Source organism: Thamnophis sirtalis, unplaced genomic scaffold (genome assembly GCF_051295495.1).
Source record: "Thamnophis sirtalis isolate CommonGarterSnake01/CBP01778 unplaced genomic scaffold, rThaSir2_p1.2 scaffold_5, whole genome shotgun sequence".
NCBI classification, from domain to species: domain Eukaryota; kingdom Metazoa; phylum Chordata; class Lepidosauria; order Squamata; family Natricidae; genus Thamnophis; species Thamnophis sirtalis.
In genome coordinates this window covers 125,895,404-125,916,751 of record NW_028261385.1, presented here as the reverse complement: position 1 = coordinate 125,916,751, position 21,348 = coordinate 125,895,404, and the positions used below count along the sequence as shown (strand labels likewise).

General features: G+C 35.3%; 1 protein-coding gene across 1 annotated transcript in view; it reads left to right on the top strand.

Moving 5' to 3' along the window:
- Positions 1-21,348, top strand: part of MACROD2 (mono-ADP ribosylhydrolase 2) — a 1,059,851-nt gene that overhangs the window by 214,600 nt on the left and 823,903 nt on the right. Inside the window, exon 5 of the mRNA XM_087716844.1 lies at positions 14,778-14,894. Within this exon, the coding sequence (XP_087572970.1) occupies positions 14,778-14,894 (117 nt within the window). The remainder of the gene's footprint in view (positions 1-14,777; positions 14,895-21,348) is intronic.

Sequence of the window (21,348 nt, the reverse complement as noted above, 5' to 3'; positions counted from 1 at the left end):
GCTGAATTTCACAAAAACATATATTATTATGATTAATTGAGTTTTCTTAATATAACAGTGATCCTGTACTTTAGGATTGGTCAATAGCTTTGCTGTATTCATTTGCTTCCTCATGACAAAAAGTTAAATTAAGTTTCTTTTTGATGTTAAATTATATGCTTATTTGAAAATAATCTTTTCAAATACTTAACATTGCTACTGCAAATGAAATTTAGTAATAATTCTAAGGCATACTTATGAATTCCTGCACTCATAGGATCTAGAATTGTTGCTCAATTGTTAAGGCATGGTTATTTTTGAACCTTGAATATTTGCATGTTAATGCTTTATTTTTATTGACACAGAGTTTTATCTTGATGAGATTTTAAATTTTTATTTTGGAATGTAAATCAGAACCATAGTTAATATTTCCTTATAAAAACATTTTCTACTTGTATTTAATAAAGTAATTAAGACAAGAAATGAAGCAGTTTGTATGTCGATAGTATCTGTTGTAACTGTTGTATAATTCTCATGGACTGAATGCCAGGGGAACAATGTGAATCAGTTGTGTCAACAACCTCTTAATGTGTAAATTTTATGTTCATTTTTTGTACAGTCAACAGAAATGGATTTACTTATATTGGTTGTATGGGGAAAAGGAAGTAATTTTATCTTTTTCAGATGTTTTGAGGTTGATTATATTGAAAAATGAATCAATTAACGAGGACATAATAAAATGCACCAGGTTGCACACATTAATATGTAGCTTCAATTGTGATTTGCCTTTGTCAGTATTATACAACAGAAATCTGAGTCACATAAAACACATATAAAACAAACTGTAATCTAGTAAAATATTGGTTTTAGTGTTCACTCCTCTATTTCTTTGTTCTCTAATCATCAGGATATAAACCACCATTCATGTTTGTTGTCTCTGATTTTTGCCTTGTAATGTTAAAAATCAAAACTCTATATTTAAAAATCAGTTTAAAATTCCAAATATAAAGCTCACCGTGTGAAGTCGGCCTGTTTAGCTAGAAATTAATGGAATATGGGAACCAAACGCTAAAGACAGCCTTTGTTTGGGCTTTCAGTGTTTTGTGAATATTGAATCATATCTTAGCATTATGTGTGAAACAGGCCAGGGGTTTTCTAGCATAACATTGAAGCTTTTATGTCTCTTGTCACCAACTGCTTTTTAACACCTGTTTTCATGATGGTTGCTTTTCTAATTAAATTGGTTGGTCTGTTAGCATTCTCTTTGGGTTTTTCTTTTAATGAAATAAACACCAAGATGCTATTGATAGCTAGATGATGAGACATTATTTGAATGTTCAATTACATAAAGTTAGTTGCTGGTAAACACCTGCGTTTATGAGTTCAGATAGAACTGTTAAAGAATTCATTTTAAAGCAAGACTCACATATTTTAAGCATCTTTCTACTGAATTGATTTTACTCACATCGGATATGATTGCATGAATACAGTTGTATTAATTAGAAATTATATTCACATCCTCATATTATCAGATGCATTTGATAAGTTCCAGTTGGTGAGAAACAAGGGAACAGTTAAATTCAGCTAATGATTTGCATATTCAATGTTGCCCATCTTAGCTTGCTGCTTTAATTAGAGTTTGACTGCCTAGGTTAATATCTGAGAGAGGGAGAAGCATCAACCTTTTTGAAAGAGTCAATGATCAGGCTACATCAGAAGTATTAGATTGGAAAAGTGGAAAACTGTGTCAGCTGCTAAATCTTTACTTTAGATAATGTGTCAGTAAGCGATAATCAGTCTTTTTTATTTTATTTTCTAAATTCATTCAAGTCAGTTTTGCCTTTTGTCAGAGGTCAAACACTTCTTTGGTGATCTTCTGTATAGGTTGAGTTACTATGTTTTACAGTGCTTTTTGCTGTAACTGTAAAAGTGTACACTTCATAACTTTAAGCAAAACTGTGTCATGTATTAAACTTGAACGCCTCTTGGTATGAGCCAACTAATGTGAACCAACTATAGAGTAAGGTCCTTAGTAATCCACTCTGCATCCATTCATACAAATCTCCCCTTATACTGCACAAAGAGCACTTTAAAGGGTTCAAATCTGTTGAGGATCATTGGGCAACAAGTAGGAAATAGCAGTTCCAATTACCTAATGTCTATATTAGGTACTTGAGAGACCGCCTGCTGCCAATTACCTCCCAAAGACCCATTAGATTCCACAGATTAGGCCTCCTCCGGATTCCATCTACATGCCAATGTTGATTGGCGACCACCCTGAGGAGAGCCTTCTCTGTGGCTGCTCCGGCCCTCTGGAACGAACTCCCCATGGAGATTCGGACCCTCACCTCCCTTCAGGATTTCCGTAAAGTCGTTAAAACCTGGCTGTTCCGGCAGGCCTGGGGTTGATGAGTTCCCTTCCCCGCTCGAATTTTGTGACTGTTGATTGTTTTTAAACTTTCTCTGTATTTTGTTTGTTGTGTTACCTTGTGTGTACTACCCCTACCCCCTGGGTTTGTTAGCCGCCCTGAGTCCCTCCGGGAATAGAGCGGCATATAAATGCAATAAACCTTTAACCTTTAACCTAACCTTTATTTTTGTTGATGATACTCTGACTTTCTATCCATGCAAAATTCAATATAGCATTCAAGAGTAAGAATATTCAAAGTAAGTTAAAATAAACGTTAGTTTATTAAAATCCTGATAAAAACAAATGCATAATATAAATTAACAATTAAAAGCCTGGCAGAAGGTTTTTATATTTTCTGAAAATTTCCTAAAAACTGGAATTTCAGCTATAAACTATAGCATAGTCTGGCCCCTGTACTACGAGTTGAACCATAAACAAGGTTAATCTCTAGTTAATCGTAATGCATGTATTGGTTAATATGGGGTGAGAGATGGAGATCCATATACCTGGCAAAATTGTGTTTGTAGGATAAAAAGGAAAATTATAAATCTAGCTAATGAACAGAGAAAACTCTTAACACATTAGATAAAAAATGTTTTTGTTTTGTATGTAATGATGTAAATCAAGAAATAGTCCTCCAATGAAAACCAATGAAGCTATATCGCAGCTTGTTTCTCCAAAGCAGAACATCTTCTGTGCTTTATTTTTCTCTATGACATCCAACTAGTGCTGGTCTCATCCAAAATACTATCTTCCTCAAAGAGGATAGTTCTCTAAAGCATTTTTTAGAGAAAACATAACTAGTGTCAAATTTATATTAAACCAATCCAAATGTATAATTTAAATTGAATTAAGTGATTTACATTCATAAATAAATATAGAGTAAAATGTTGTTGCAAATACTGCCATCTTCAGACAGGACTAATAGACCATTCTCGTTTTTACTGGAAGATCCAGCTATTTAAAATTCAAGGCGAGAGGAAATTACACATTTACAGATTAGTCTATTTTTTTCTACTTTTATTTTTGTTCTCCTTCCTACCCATCTGGTATAAGAGCCCAATTTTACTTTATGAATATGAAAAAAAATGATGAACATACTCTGGGAATAAGGTAAACAAAAGAAGTGAGTATCTATATTTACACTATCTTGTAAATAGGCTTGTAAAGTGATGGGTATGTAGTTGGCTGAGACCCTGACATTTCTATGCACATAACACTATGCTTTCTCTGTGTAATACATTTATACATGCATTTATGTAAGGAGAAAGAATTAAAGGAGTGACATGATCAATAGCATTCGGTGCACTAACTAGGAAGCAAACTATTCATTTTATCATTCTGAAAGTAATTGCTTTAGAGAAGATGCAAGAACACAATAATGTGCTAAGGGGATTCTGCTTGAGGTATATTAAAACAATGAATACAGCATTTAAATTTGTCAAAGACCGCCTACAAAAAAAGCCACAGGCAATATCTTTTCAAAGTACGGAATAAAAGAATATTACGCCTGGTCATGAATTACTTATACAGTAGCCATGTACTAAAACTCCTACCAGCTCTTCAAAATTTAATTGTTAAAATAGTATAGAAGACATTGGACAATTTAATAATGTAGAACACTGATTCATTTAGTACTAGGAAAAAATCCTGAGAATTGCAAATTAATTCAAAGCATAGCATTATATTAACAGTACCAAAGACAATTTTGTTAACAAAAGATGCTGAGCATAATGGCATTGGCCTCATAGATGATGACAGCATAATTAAGCAAGCAAAATGTACAGTGTATCATATGAGGAATGGTAAACCAAGTTATTTTAACCTTGCAGGCTCCATGTAGAAAGAGAAGAATGTGTCCATGTATATGCAGATGTATGTATATGGAGCTTGTATGATCTGAGGAAGATGAAAGATATGCCAGAGGTTTAATCATATTGGACAGGTCTCATCAGAGGAGTCAAAGGCTGTCTCCCATAAAAATATGGTGAGACATAAATTATAGAAATTAATACCAGCTTGTTTGTCACTGGAGTCAACAAGGATTGCACTAGGTGTTGGAGTTCTTGGACAACTGGTGAAAAATGGGCTACTGCACTCAAGACTGTTGGCTGAGCAATCAAGCCAGCAGTTGCAGAACGATTGGAAGAAAATATAAACAAATATAGAGTGATAATAATGGAATCACAAATAATAATGGAATTGAAATGCTGAATGCCCAAAACAATAGGAGCCAACATGATGAAGTTTACAAGTATCTGGGCATTTTACAGTTGGATAATCAACCATAGACAAGTTAAAATGTGATTAATAAGGAATAAATCCAAAGAGTGAAAAAATTGCTAAAGTCAAAAATAAATGGTGGAAACACCATTAAAGCTATCACTACCTGGGCTGTACCTGTGGTATGATACTCTGCTGGAGTGATTAACTGGACACAAGCTAAACTGGACAGTTTGGATAAAAAAACATGAAAACAGATGACTATTCACTATGCAACCCTGTACTGATGTTGATAGATTATCCACACCCTGCAGAAATTGAGCAGAGGTTTACTTCAATTCAAACAAATTGTTAAAGAAGAAAAACATGCATTGGCTGATTATTGTTTGTTTGCTTGCTTGTTTTTCACATATTTTAATCACAAACATGGCGGCACATAAAAAATAAATAAATAATGTAATTAAAAACAGGAACAGAATACCAACAAAGAAAAGCATTAGCATAGGTTTCTACAAAAGATAGGAGACAAGTGGTTAAAAATAAAAACTACAACCAAAGTATTAAAAAAGAAACTAAAGGCTTGATCTTGGCTGCTCAAGAGCAAATTATTCAAAATAATGCAGTCAAGGTCAGAATTGAAAATTCATCAAATAATTCAAATTGCAGATTGTGCAAAGAAGCAGCATAAGTGGTACATTGTATGCTAGGTTTATACAAGAAGATTGCACAAACTGATCACAATGAATGACATTTTTTCCCCACGGAAAAAAAGAATCAATAGCAATAGCAATAGCAGTAGACTTATATACCGCTTCATAGGCCTTTCAGGCCTCTCTAAGCGGTTTACAGAGAGTCAGCATATTGCCCCCAACAATCTGGGTCCTCATTTTACCCACCTCGGAAGGATGGAAGGCTGAGTCAACCCTGAGCCGGTGAGATTTGAACCGCTGACCTGCTGATCTAGCAGTAGCCTGCAGTGCTGCATTTAACCACTGCGCCTCCTGCGTTTCCAGAAAGAGTAAACAGCTATTTTGAACAGAGTTTATGACTTACCTGGCCATAGAGGCCTTTCAGAGTAAGAGGTCCAGGAGGTCCAGACCATCAATTTCAGTAGCAGCTCTTGAAACTATTGTCTTAGACTCCATGGTAATCTTATAAGCCATAAGATGGAGGTAGAAGAGAGAATCATAATGTATAACAAGTGCAAAGCAGGTTGTTGCAACTGGTGTCAGTCTATTTTCTTTGATAAGTTAGACCTGTGATGGCAAACCTATGGCACATATGCCACAGGTGGCATGCAGCACCATCTCTGTGGGCAGGCAAGCCATTGCCCTAGTTCAGCTCTACCATACATGCACGTGTGCCTCCCACAAGCCAACTGGTCATCGGGTCTCTGCCATGTAGGTGGAGTGGGATACATGTGGGTGGGGCAAATGTGAAGGGGTGGGGTGTGTGCGAGGGGCCACGTGCATGCAAGGGAGCAGGCGGCATGTAGGGAGCACATGCACAGGAGGCAGGGCGCATGCACAGGAGGCGGGGCGCATGCACACATTGGATTCAGGCACGTGCATGCTTTGGGCACTCAATCTGGAAAAGATTAGCCACCACTAAATTAGGCTCTCTAAAAAGATTAAAGCCTGGGATACAAAAAAAAGTAGGTGTTCAAATTGATATCTTTATATTCTATGTGGTGAATCTTAGTGGATATTAGATACTTTAAGTATCAACATATCCTGAGTCAGGGTAAAGTCTAATATTACTTGACTGAACCTCCCATTTCCTTTTTCCTTGCTGCCACCTTTGAATACACAGAATCAAGACATTCTGTCTGCTGCCAGATCTCCTTTAAAGACTAGGCACTACTGGACACAACCGCCTGTTTAGCCCATACCACGTGTTGGGTATGTCTATGTATGTGATATTTGGCAAATTGAGAGGCAAGAATATGGTTGCAGGACCAGGGTGTCTTGAGCAATATTAGACCCAGTTAGGCTCTGATTTTGGAAGCAATAGGTAGCAAAAGGTTGCATGGATTGGTAAACATTGGAAAATTTTATTTTCTGCCTATTGAGTCTGCTTTACAGATGCCTTCTTTGTTCCATTTTGTGCTTTGGCAATAGCAATAATATAATGACCCATAGTGCTTTACAACACCCTCTGGGCAGTTTAAAATGTAAGCCTTTTTTTCATATTGCCCCCAACAATCTGGGTCCTCATTTTATTGAGCTCAGAATGATGGAAGACTGAGTAAACCTTGAGCCCCTCAGGATTGAACTCCAAGATGTGAGTTTGCTTGCCATGCTGCACTTTAACAACTGCGCCACCAGGGCTTGAGACTGAGTTTCAGGTATTTCTGACATATTATAAAGTATACTTGGTTATAGTTCTTCCAAGCTCAAATATAAATCAGGGAATCTCTCACTAATCAAAATAGTTGCCTAACAAGGATGCAAATGCATATATTGATCCAATGAGCCTCACAATGAGGATTAAAGGTTATAAAATCTGGACTGAATGCCTAATGGCATCATAATCATACATCCTAATCTCTCTATGCATGCATGTTTGTGTTACTGTAACAAAGAACGTTTAGTAATCGCTATTTGTGCATCTTCATTATAGATATTGAAATAATGAACAAAATGTTAATTCCCTTAGAAATTCAGAATAACAGAGTTGGAAGGGACCTCAGAGGTCTTCTAATCTAACCCCCTGCTGAAGCTGGAAACATATACTATTTCAGACAGATGGTGTCCAATATCTTCTTAAAAACCTCCAGTGTTGGAGCACCTACAACATCTGGAGGCAAGTCATTCCACTGATTAATTGTTCTGTCAGAAAATTTCTCCTTAGTTCTAGGTTGGTGCTTTCCTTGCTTCTTGTCCTGCTTTCAGGTGCTTTGGCGAATAGGTTGACCTATTCTATGGAGAATAGAATTCATCATTCCTTCCTTCCCTCCTTGATATTTAAAAATATTAAAAAAAACACTGATTCTATATCTTCCATAATTTAGGTAGATATTATGTAATTTTAGGAGGGAAATCTTAGTTCCCCTTCCTGGCAATACACATTTTTAGTAGCATGAAAGAATCTTGTAAATTCACTACCCCAAATATAGGCTAGGCTTCTTGAAAACTAACTAAGCTACAAAAAAAATCTTCATGTGTTTTTAAAGCATAATGAAATTAGATTCTAAGTTTCTGACAGGTTTAATAACAGAGCTAGACTGGGGACTTCCCATTGCTAAATCAGCAACTTTCAACTTGATCCTCTCCAATCCTTTCCATCCATCCAGTGGCATATTACAGAAGTTATTTTAGAAGTCAGCGAAATGAACATTGAACAATGGCAGCAAAATATGGTATATGACACCTACAAACTGCATTTGTATTGTACATATACTGATGGTATAATTTCTTATAATGTAATTTGAATTGTCTTACAATTTGGGCATAAATGAAAAACAATATTTCAATGTAAATGTGTTATATAGTAATGTGTTCTGCTCTTTGGTTTTCTTTATGTAGGTAAACACAACAGCAGGAAGCTTTCTTTTTTAGGAACTGGGATGTTTTAATTAACATGAGAGGATTGCATACCATGTATAGAGTTGATTAAAAGCAATGCTAATGGTTCACGATGATTTAATGGGCATCTACTAGCAGCCTGAACTGAATCTAATTTTTGAAACTGTTTTTGAAAGAATAAGCCCTGTAAGGAGAAGCCCATCTGCTCCCACCAGTATATGCAAGATGAGCATCATCAGTAAAACAAGAAATCACATCCCTATATTTATATTCTATATAAACTCTTGCTGTGTGACATCATGGGTGTGCCATGTAAATGATAAAAGAATAAATTCTGTAAGACTTCCAACACAATGTCCTATTATCTGTGACAGAGGATAAATAATATTTTGTTTTGAAATTATGTAAGGACTATATTTCTAAGTTAGTTGATCCTATAATTCAAGACTAACATTCAAATTTAGTTACCATATGTTCCACCACAATTAACAGCACTTTTAATCATGGAGATGAAATGTTTAATTAGTTTCAATGATGCTTCTCATTAATACATTTTAAGCTGTTAGGTAGTTTATTTATTTAAAATATATGTGTGGCTGCCATCTTAAAATACAGCTAACAGCAGCTCATACAACAATAAAAATGCTAAACTATTAAAAAAAACATAAAATTGTAAAACATGACCAAACATAACCCGTGACTCCACCCCAATTGATTCCAGCACCTGGATGAAAAGTCAGAATGGCTTGGAAAGCTCAGAAAGTGCGCCCTGCTTTTGCTGCAGGGTGTTCCACAGGGCAGAGGGGAGCCATGGAAAAGGCACGTCTTCGAGGTTCCACTGGATGGTAACATTTCAGGGAAGGAACCTGGAGTGTGCTTATTCTATCTAATCTGATAGGGCAGGTAGATCATCTCTGTGATAGGTGGTTCAGTATATAACCTGGTCCCATGCTCTGTGGGACTTTCAAGATGATAGCCAGCACCTTAAATTTCACCTGGAAGAAAACTGGGAGTCACTGCAGGTTCCCTATCAGAACTGTAAAGTGGACAAACCTAGAAGTGTCCAGCATTGTGCACACCACTACATTTTGGCTCATGCTATAATTTTCATATGCTTCTCGCCTGAGAAATCACAGCAGGAAATCATACAGAAATGTTTATTTTAGAAATCATGGCAGGAAATCATACGTGAATGTTTGGGAATTGTGATCAGAGGCAATTCTGAAGCATATAAATAAAAATTAGCCATGTTATCCACCTCATTATGGAGATTTCTTGATAAATATATTTATTATATTTCACTAATAATGTGACTTTTCCCCAATGTTTAACCTTTGTTAGCATAGTACTACAAATTGAGATATATAGTTTTCTCTATCATGTGTGTTGTCATCTTGCACTTTGTATTGTCTTTTACTTTTAGAAGAGACTTGATTTACCTTGGACATATATCCATGCTAATAAAGACACGATAACTCCTTAATTTTGCAACTTTCAAGTGATGTTGGAATTAGAGACAACCTTCTGGTGGTGTAGAATTTGTGCAACTAGAAAATTTATTAAGTTTTTAAAAATATTCTCTTTTTTTCTTTTAAGATAATATAAATTTAGAAAAAGTATGAAATGTCAAAACTATGTTTTGCATGTGTATGGTGAAATCATTGATAATATGCTTGACAGAATTGCCTACAAAAGAACAACACACTATTTTCTTACAGAAGATGAGGATTTTGTTTGTGTAGATTATTATATACAGATTGATGGACCCAATTTACATGTGCATGGTCAACATTAAAATCTGATTTTACATTTAAAATGCTGTTTTTAACTACCTAGTAATATCCTTTTTTATCCCACCAACTATTTCTCAAGTCTTTCCAGAAAATCTAGCTCTGTAATTTACTAAACTGTCTTCAGTAATACAGTGTGAGTCTACAATAGAAGCATTGTTCCCTTTATTTAAACATTCATATTCATAGCACATGATAAAAGCTCCCCACTGAATGTGAAATATTTGATGACTCGTTATAATTTTGGCGGCAAGCACCTTTTTCACAAGACCTTCAAGTTTTGTCCTATAGCAAGAAAGGTTATTACTAGCACTTGACCCAGTAAGTATTACCTAAGTCAATTTCATACTGCAGTTTCTAAGACTATAGAGTTAATAATTCAACTTGGTGTTTTTTTACTTAAATACTTAAATGATAATTCCACAATAGTTACTTGAAGGGCAATGTTCTTCTCTTGATCATTTAACAATCAGAGACAACTACTTAGGGAGATTTGATACTGTCAACCTACATGCTAACTCTGGATATACTGTGGGTATGCTGAATCAGTGTTTGGAATCAAGAATAGCTTGGCTTGTAGCTAACCTTCGCCAAGCAAGATTCAGCTCAGAAAAGAGTATTCTTACAGAAGTTATTAAAGACAGCTTATATAATATGAGTTGGTTTGGTTGGCTCTTTTCCTCGGCCAATTTCAACATGCTGTGAAAAGGGCTTTGTATGAAAGCCTTGAATATGCCATAAGAACAAGCTGCTTGTAATTATTTATAATATTAATATGATTTTAATGCATTGTTGTGATTTTATTATAATGTTTGTTATTTGGTTGCTTCTGACTGTTTATGGCCCAGGGGACGTAATTTTGTAAACTGTATATTCATCCCAAAGTTAATAAAAGAGAGAAGAAAATAAGAAAAAAATGTTCCCTCTACCTCAGCTCCGTAATAATGATATATAGAAGCATTGATTTAGTACAAGAGTTTCTTTACTTTATGTATTGTAAAGTGGCATATTTACTATGCATGTTGTATTCCTTTCATTTAACTGTAGCAACAGAAAACTCATAAGAAGAAATCATAATCTCCTGAATAACTTGCAGTAATGAGAAACCTGATTGTGACTTGATTCTGATCTGCTATTTAAATGTAGGAATGTGAACTCTAGCTTTATGCTATTTCATAGCATACACTCCTGTAAGTGAAATAAAAAATATTGGTTACTTATAATACAATGCCCTTTACAGAATCAACAGAATTTCTTTTTCTAATCTTATTAATATTTCTACATTCATCTGGCTTTTTTTGGCTGAAGTCTTAAAGAAAGAAAAACTAGCATTCACAATATGTGTGGTGAAAATTACTACAAGGTTAGGGATACTATAGATCAGGGCTGTCAAACTCCCAGCCCATGGGCTAGATGTGTCACATACTGGCCATGTTCATGCCCAGTTTAGCAAAGGGGGGAAAAGTCCCAATATGTCATGTGATGCTGCTGTGTCAATGTGAGTTTGATATCCCTACTATAGATAATTTCCAGTTTGATTTACACATTCCTACCTGGTTCATATATCTAGACCAGATCAAACACGTGTCATTGATTTATCTATTTCACTGGTCATAAGACTACTGGTAGCAGCAAAATGAAATGTCAATTTTACAGTGGTCCTAAACTATTATTTATAGCACATTTTAAAATGAATGGAAGGCTTCAGTTAATTAAGTCAACTGGTTGGAAATCTTTGTTGTATGGGAAAATGGTAGTTGCCTTACCTTATAAAGAGTGAGATAGATATGTCATGATTTGACTCCAACTTTATAAAAGGGCTTTTGTCCAAAGAGATCAATCTCACTATCTTCTTATCTCAGTATGCTATAGGAAACATAAGATTTAAGGGGATAAAAGGAGTAAACCAATTAGCCCCATCTCTGTTACATGGATCTAGTCTGAAACAGATTTCTTGAATGGATGTAGCAACTCAGAATTACAAACTCAATGTCCACAAGATGGATTGTGATTTCCTTTGTTTATGTAAATATTTGTAGAATTAGAGATTAAATTTGGATCACACCATATTCTACTACTTTTTGTCCCTTTCTGTAATTTCAACATATGAAAGGAACATATGGTGACTACAGTATTCTTGTAATAAATTGTAACATTGCCATTAGTGTAGTGACTAGCAATATTTGCAGTTATTTTTATTGGTTTTAGATATTTATTTTAATTGATATTGCATCTCTAATTGGGGGAAATATTTCTCCTATTACTTATTAATAGAAATAGAAATAAAAAAATCTCTCCTCCCTTCTGCTTTTCAGTGACAGTGAGCACTAGGAATGTTCCAATTTTGGTTGATACTACAGTTGAAAATGTTATAATTTAAGTTATTAAATGTTTAGAATATTGCAGGAATAAAGAGATAATGTGGTAGTCATATTGCTTTATATAAAAGATTTTATAATGCAGCAAGTATCAGGTAATTTACAGGAATGTTTTTATTTATTTAATTCAAACATTTAATATTCTACCCACTAACCCAAAGGGATTAGATAGATCCACAAAGTAATATTGAATCAAACTTTAATCTTCAGACTGAGTTTTTAATAATAACAAACACAATTTTCTTTTCACTTGGTAACTAGATAAGTTAATAACCAGTCACATTAATATGACAGAAATGTAATGTGAGTTGGGTGAGAGGGTTTTTTTTTTTTTTTTTTTTTTGGTATATACTATCAGTATCTTTTTGGGCATGTGTATATCCATACCTTGCAAGTAAAGTCTGTCTTTGGGTACATTGTATGCATTTTAGACCATATTTGGGACTCTCTATCAACTTTCACTGTTATCAAGGATGTACCGTTATTTAAAACAAAATTGGAAAAGGTTTTCTCTTTTCCCCTTTCTTGAACAGGAGAAAAAGTCTTAGCTTGGTCAACCGTTTTTCCCCTAGCCCAGCAGAATATCTTTACATCAGAGAGTTGTTCCTATTGCATTAATCCATAACAGATAGATCCTGGTAGGTTTTGGCTACAATTTTGCCAGAACTTCAAACAAAAGGCAACACCTTTTCTCCTCTTTGTGGAATAAGTAAATGAAAGACAACTCTCAAATTAAACATTTTCCCTGTCTTTCCCCAAACAGGCTTGGATTTAGAAGCACATATTATTATTATTGTTATTTTATTATTAATATTATTATTATTCGCAACAACAGAATTGTATCACAGCGGCCAGTTGTTTCGCCGGATTTGGCATTGATTACTAGTCGGACCCCACCCAGGGGCCTAGGACGTCATAACGTATTTTCATAATATGCATGCAGATCCAAGCAGTGCGGCTTTTTGCATTTGTCTGATGGTGATTTTGTCAATTTTTAACTGTTTTAAATGTAATTCCAGTGCTTTTGAGATAGCACCCAGTGTGCCAATTACTACTGGAATTACCACTGCTGGTTTGTGCCATAATCGTTGAATTTCAATTTTTAAGTCCTGGTATTTCGCGATTTTTTCATATTCCTTCTCGGCGACACTGCTATCACCTGGTATTGCAATATCTATGATTGTAACCTTGTTTTTCTCAACCAGTGTGATGTCTGGTGTATTATGCGCCAGTATTTTGTCCGTTTGTATACGGAAATCCCACAAGATCTTGACCATCTGATTTTCGGTGACCTTTTCAGGCTTATGTTCCCACCAGTTTGTTGCTGTTTTAATATTAAAATTTTTGCACAAATTCCAATGGATCATTTGCGCTACTGAATTGTGCCGCAATTTATAATCAGTCTGTGTGATTTTTTTACAGCAGCTGAGTATGTGATCAACAGTTTCATCAGCTTCTTTGCAAAGTCTGCATTTGGCATCATCAGAGGATTTTTCGATTTTGGCCTTAATGGCATTTGTGCGGATAGCTTGTTCTTGCGCAGCCAGGATTAGTGACTCTGTTTCTTTCTTTAATGTACCTGTTGTTAACCATAACCAAGTTTGTTCACTGTCCACTTTATCTTTTATTTTTTCCAGAAATTGGCCATGCAGTGCTTTGTTCTGCCAACTCTTCATTCTTGATTTTATCACATCTTTTCTGTATTCTTGTTTCGTCTGTTGGGCCTTCAGTAGATTTTTGTTCTTTACTTCGATTAATAGATGTTCTTGACTTTCTTTTAAATAATCAGCCAGTGCATGTTTTATTATTATTATACAATTGTATCACAGCGGCCAGTTGTTTCGCCGGATTTGGCATTGGTTACTAGTCGGGCCCCACCCAGGGGTATTATAATAATATTGATATTGATATCGATATCGATATCGATATTAATAATATTAATAATATTAACAATATTAATTATTATTATTAATATTATTAATATTATTAATATTATTAATATTATTAATATTATTAATATTATTAATATTATTAATGTTATTAATGTTATTAATATTATTAATATTATTAATATTATTAATATTATTAATATTATTAATATTATTAATATTATTAATATTATTAATATTATTAATATTATTAATATCGATATCGATATCAATATCAATATCAATATTAATATTAAGTTAATCTTTGGTGAGATTCACAGCCTTTGGGGCTAGTTGGTAGCTCAACAGCTTGAGTCCTAACCAAGGACCTAGGAACTGTTAAGGTAACGTCAGAGGATATAAGCTGTTCCATTACTACTACTACTACTACTACTATTATTATTACTACTACTACTACTACTACTACTACTACTACTACTACTACTACTACTACTATTGTTGGAAGCTGATTTTGCTCTGTCTCATTCTTGTGAAAGCAGTGAAAAAGTTTGTTTAATTGAAAACTGTGTTCTTTTCTTTAGTGGATGGATGTATACATAGAGCTGCTGGTCCTTGTCTAGTTGCTGAATGTCGCAGTCTGAGCGGCTGTGAAACTGGACAAGCCAAAATCACTTGTGGTTATGATCTACCAGCAAAATGTGAGTAAGCCCTTTCATACCTTTTTTGTTTTAAAGAATCAAGTGAAATTATATATTATTTATTTACATTTATACATTTATATTGAATGTTCAACAAATTAATGTAATGAAGCATTCATGAAACTAATTAAGTGTGGTTTATGATAACTTTTGTTCTTTGGAAAATGGAAATATTTTAAAAGCTTAGTTTCTTCTAAATAATTGGGTGCATCCAGCTTACTTTGGGAAATAGGATGGGTCACAGATTTATGCCTATGAAAAAGTCTTCTAGCATTTTAACAGAATAAACATTTTAATTTTGACTGCATGGCTGCAGTGATGGTGGTTTCATCAGGAGGCATAGTTGAAATGTATTCTTTTAACTTAGATGTGTGGCACATAAAACTTTATATCCCCATGTAATGTCACACAGAATTAACCAATGATTTATTTTAGTTATTAAAAGGTTATATTCTATTTTATCCTGTCCTTATTATAGAACACCTATGCATATTGGTGTTTCTCATCTTCAATGCTCCTTTATCTTTTGATGGCCGGCTTGCATAGTTGATTCTGTTCAGCCTTGGCCAAATTAAATGAGATGAGGTCATTGAAAACAGGTGTGATTAATTTCACTTTGGAGTCTGTATTAGTTGTTCAGAAAGATCCAAGATGATGCTATATATTTTCTGATTTCGAAGGGGACTGCCTGCCATCTTGACTGGAAGAAGAGGCATAAGGTCTTTCTTTGTTCTTACTTTTTTTAAAATGTATTTGTTAGTGTTTTATATTCTTTGATATTTGTGGAGGTTTTTTTTTCCCATTGATGTTTTATGTACTGCTGTGTGTTATCTTCTCATTCTGCCTTTAAATAAAGCCTTTATTGATGTGGTCATTCCTTCTGAATGCAAAAATTCATGTGATTGAATCCTGCTGGGCTGAGGACAGAGCAATAGAGAGATGCATGGCTTCTGACCTGATACAGATTCCTTGGGAGCAAATTCATTTTAAGTGAAAAAGATGAAAGTGATTTATGTTGTTTCAGCTCTTGGGTGTAGATTGATTGACAAATACTATGAGGACTTTGTGACACCTAAGCATTCAATGGAATACTGCTTTCAATATGAGAATATGTTTTTCTCACTTCAAAACCTCCAACTGACAACAGTCCCATTATAGGTAAATGAAGAGATGGTTATCTTCTTTTCTACGTTACATAACAATGGAATCATTCTTGGGAAAGGAAATACCAAAATAGTAATATGCAGCTTGGTTGTATAATAACAGTTATTAGAAAGTAGGCTGTATTTTATACTGTAAAACTCGCTGAATGATTTGGACATTCAGGGTCATTTCTATACAGTTCAAAATTGTCAGGTGTGCTGCTGTGTTCCAGAGGTTGCAAATTTCTGTTCTATGCTTTTAATCAAAATTAATATGTTTATAAGTATTAAATGTGTCAAACATTTAATCAAAATTAAATCTGATCTATTCAGTGCTCCAGGTTGTCTGCACTGTAAAATCAATTTCAGTCCAAGAAAAGGCCCATGGTACAATTGAATGAACATTGTATCTCAACCTGTGCAAAAGTTTGAAAGATGCTTTTATGTAATCCCATCCCTTACAAAGCTGCTTCATGAAGGAATGCATGCCCCCAACTTCTAAGTAAAAGGAGGTTGTGTTGCTATGTTTCACTTTGAAGGCTACCTTGAATTGTCCCAATAGATGGAGGAGGCTTTTGTGTATAAGCAGAAACCTCTTCCAAGGAATGGAACTACAGCTCAAAGCTGAGAACTGCTGAGAAATGCCAATAAGAGGCAAATCATGCTACTTTCCTGCCACGAAGCAGCTCACACAGGTAAATTATAGACATCTTATAGATCTCAATATAAGAATATTCTTTGCCTTCCTACTAAAGTTGGAACCATTTTATATCTTAGCTGTTCTCAAGCTCAGCACCCTTTTGCAGCTTGATTCATTTAGAAAGATCTTCAGGATCTTCAAAACCCAGCATTGCTGGGACAGTAAGCTCTTATTTCCCATCCATAAAAGGAGGCTGCTTTGTGAAACTACTCTGCAATAGTCTTTTCTTTCATTCAACATTTCATCCCTTCTCTGGCCTCCTGCAGAGAATCTTAATTATGTTTGGTTTGGTTTTATTGGATTTATATGCCACCCTTCTCCCAAGGGGCGGCGTACAACATAAAAACCACATATGACAAAAGTTAAAAAAGATTAAATAGGAAATCCAATAACCTTCAATTGACAATTTACATCAAATTTAGGATTAAATTAAAATTGACAATTTAAATTAATAATTTAATTTATTCTATTCAGGCCAGGCCGGCTTGCTGAAAAGCTTAGCTTAGAGATTTCTGCCGCTGCCCACACCGTGGTACTATCTTAGTTGCTCCCCCCTTGCTTATGGACATTATAGGCTGGACTAGTGGGGAGCGGCTGAGGCGGCTGGCATGGGCATTGATGCCAGCGGAGGATGGCTTCGGTTGTTGTCGTGGGCGTGGTTGGAGTGGGGGGGTTTCCTTTGTTGTGGCCTGCTGGTATTACCGCTGTTGTCTGGACCACTGTACTGTGCCGTTGGGCTGTTTGCCCCCCCCCCCTCATGACAATATGGACTGGGTCAATGGAGTGTAGCTCTGGCAATGGATATGAGCGTGGTTGGTATGGATGGAGTTCAATTGTTGGAGCAGCCGCCACTGCTGCTGCTGTCTGTCATGGCCGCTTTGCCATCTTGCAACTTTATCTTCTACTGTGACTTTATTATCTACTGAGACTTTGATATCTGGCCATTACCCTTCATATTGTCTTCAACATCGACCATGGTTATGAGGGATATATGCTTCCGGCTACCCCCTTGGACACTGTTGGCTGCCTCCTCGTGGATATGTCATCTTTCTGTCCCATCTCCCCTTGATGTCGTTCTGTTTGGCTGATGCCACACTCTCCGCTATGCTATATTGCAACAGAACTTTAGTCCCTACAGGAACTCCCCCTTTCCCGGTCATATAAATAGGGATGCATAGGCTAGGGGCGTACACAAAGCTCTGAATCTTTTATTTAAGAAACCATTAATTTTAGGCGTCCCAGAGCAGCTAATAAGGATCTATAATAAGATAGTAAAAATGGAATATAAAAGGAAAAAGATTGGGACGAAGGAAAAGGAGCAAGGCTGCACATTCTGCTATCTATTCCTTATTGCTAAAAATGGCTTTGTAGGACAGAAAACGTTTTGGAAGAGGAGTAAAAAACTCATGGATTTTCCCTTCTTTGGAAGTGGAATAGGTATGTGACTCTGCAGAGCTAAAGTAATGGTTTCCCATGTCTCCTCAATGAACTGGATAGAATGGCTAAACATTAAAACAGGAGGGGAGAAGAAGCCAAGTACACAACTGGATAAAAACAAGGCTTGAAGATTATTACTAGAGATTGTGCGGAGCCTCAATCAGATTTGTAGTCAGAAATGACAGATAATGCTTTTCCCAAAGTGTAAAAAAGTGGAATGAAGTCCAATTTCTCCTTGTTAACTAGGTCTATAGACAAAGGACAACCAAATTCTTGCTTCTTTAGTTTTTGAAGGATTTAACCCTGCCTTTCCTAAAAGAGATGATTTGGGTAGCAGAAGAAGGGAAAGAATTCCCTTTAATAGTATTAGTAGTAGTAATCTGGAGGCTCTAATCTGGAAAGAAATGCAGTCAGCAGACAGAAAACAAGAAATGATGCACCAACAACAGGTTGATTGTGGAACAATAAATGAAGGACATCAGAAGGTAATATCAGGATTGCATAGGTAGCAGGTTAGGGAAGCATTATTTACACAGAATTTTAAAGTGAGAAAATATACTAATATTTGGCAAAAAATAATTGATACTTTTAATTTGTTTCTGGCCTATTTGGTGACCACAGCCTGCCTTATTACGGTGAGCAAAATTTCCTCTTTTTAAAAATAAAATCACTTTCTGACCCAGACCTTTTTGGTTCTGTGGTTTGTATGTGAATGTTCTTGTACTCATCAGGCAACCACAGCAAATTGTAACATAAAAGTGATGTTTTTACACAAATGGCACTATTACATATTTGGTCATGATACCTGATACAGTATGTAAATCACAGCATTTATAATACAAAACACTGTCATGTACCTTTCATCATTAGTCATTCTGTGGACACCAGTTCTATGGAAATAAGACAGATTGGTTGGGCATAGTCTAGGATGGTTACAAGGATAGTTTATTATGATCCCAATGGTTTACTTTTATGATCTGTCATAGTGGTCCCTTGGTCTGCATTAGATAATGCCATTTGCTGCCTGATCAAATCTACAGGTTTTCTGGAGCTGGAGCCTTCTTTTCTATATAATTGTTAAATCTCATGGCATTTTGCTACATCTTATTGTATAGGTTATAAAAAAAGGACACCTCTCCTCTCATGAGCTACAACTAGATATTGAGCCAATCCATCTGTAATTCAAAGGGATATTCATGAAACGGTAGCCATTAAATCAATAACAAAACAGTATGTGATGTTTCAGAAATATTAGATTAAGTTCCATTGGGTGAAAGCAAGAGAGCAGAAGTCAAGGTTCAGGTAAAAAGGAGCCAATATATAAGAGATCTGTCAGGCATTAAGATTCGACGCACACAAATAGTCAAGTATACAAGGTTGCATATAGTACACATTTTTCCGGCAATAAGTTGCTCTGCAACAGAGACCTTTATAATGAAGGTTACAAAACCATCACTGTCATACCCTAATTTATGTGTTCTGACAGCAAAACCTAACTGTTGGCTTGTTTTGTTACAGTTTTCTTCCGAAAGTTACTGAGATTTTTCATATTTGATGTGCTGCTGTTTACACTAACTGGTTGTACAAGTGAATCTGGGGTCTGAGGCCCTTCTTTTGAGAGACTACATGACTGCTCTAGCATTTTTGCCAGGATGGGAATTGAGATCTGCTGTGGCTAAGAAGTTCAGAAACACAATAAGCAGTTGGGGTATATGTGGCTAGTGATCAATTAACGTGCACTTTCATTCCTTATAAATAATAATTATGTATGTTGTTATATTATTAATATCTTAAAACTGGATTTCAGAATTTTCATCAGTGGGATGATGTAAATATTCTAATGATCTTGGGGGTGTCCAAGGATTGATAAAGAAGCGATTAATCCAATTTTAAAGATTAAAATAATATATTGGAGTCCGTTAGCTAGGAGGTTAACTGATGAGAATATAAGCTAGTTTGAGCATCCTAAGGAAAGATTGTCAATAGAGAAGATAGGATCAATTTATTTTGAGTCTGTTCCAATTCATCTATAAATCCACTCTGTTCTGGTTTCTATCTATCTGCACTTATTATTATTTTTTAAATTTTATAAAATTAAAATCATAATCAGCTCAGCCACGCAAATTAACAAACCCTGAATTATATATACACAAATTTCTGGTAAAGTCATAGGATAATTGAAAGGCATCATCTTTTGTACTTTTAGTTTCAAAGAAATTGTAGACTTGTAGAAGACTATTCCACTCTTGAGAAAGATAGTCCTTTGAAAGTCCAGGGGAAAAATAATAATTTCCATGAGAGTCTCTCATAGTCATGATCAGAGATGGTATTCAGTAGTTCTGACCAGTTCTGGAGAGCTGGTAACAGAAATTTTGAGTAGTTCAGAGAACCGGTCAATACCGCCTCTGACTAGCCCCCTCCATCTATTCTCTGCCTCCCAAGTCCCAGCTAATCGAGAGGGAATGGGGATTTTGCACTATCCTTCCCATGCCATGCGCACCAAGCCACACCCACCAATCCAGACCACCAAGCCACATCACGCCCACAAAGCCATGCCCACAGAACCAATAGTAAATTTTTTTGAATCCCACCACTGGTCATGATGCTTTCCATATATTATGCTCTGCTTGTCTTTATGAATTCAATCTATTAAAATTGGTTGTACCTCCTTAACCATTTTACCAAAGAGAATTTAGGTTATAAAGGAGCTTTTCTGGTCCCATTGCTTTCTTGTAGGTAGTTATTTTTTATTTAATCTCATCTGAGATAAAGTATAACATAATATTAATCTAAAATTAAGCAAAAGCATTAAGAACTGCTTCTTTTCTTTTCTTCTCCAACTCCCTAATATGTACTGGGAACTCAAAGTACATGATTACTTTGATTATTGTGAAGATTTACTGAATAAGACTATGCTTTCTTTGTCTTCTTTATTTAATGGAATAAAGTCCTAAACCAAACTTAAGAACATTTCTTAAAGATTCATGATCAAGGTAGGAATTTAATGCTGCTAATGTTATTTTGATCTATTCTTACACATCATGGCTTGCTGGATGTAATAAACTAGGCCATCTATTCATCTGAGATATAAAAGATTATCATTTTCTTTAAATGAATATAATTGGACACAAAATATTTGAACAATTATACATTTTTAGCCAGGATCTTCTCCTGG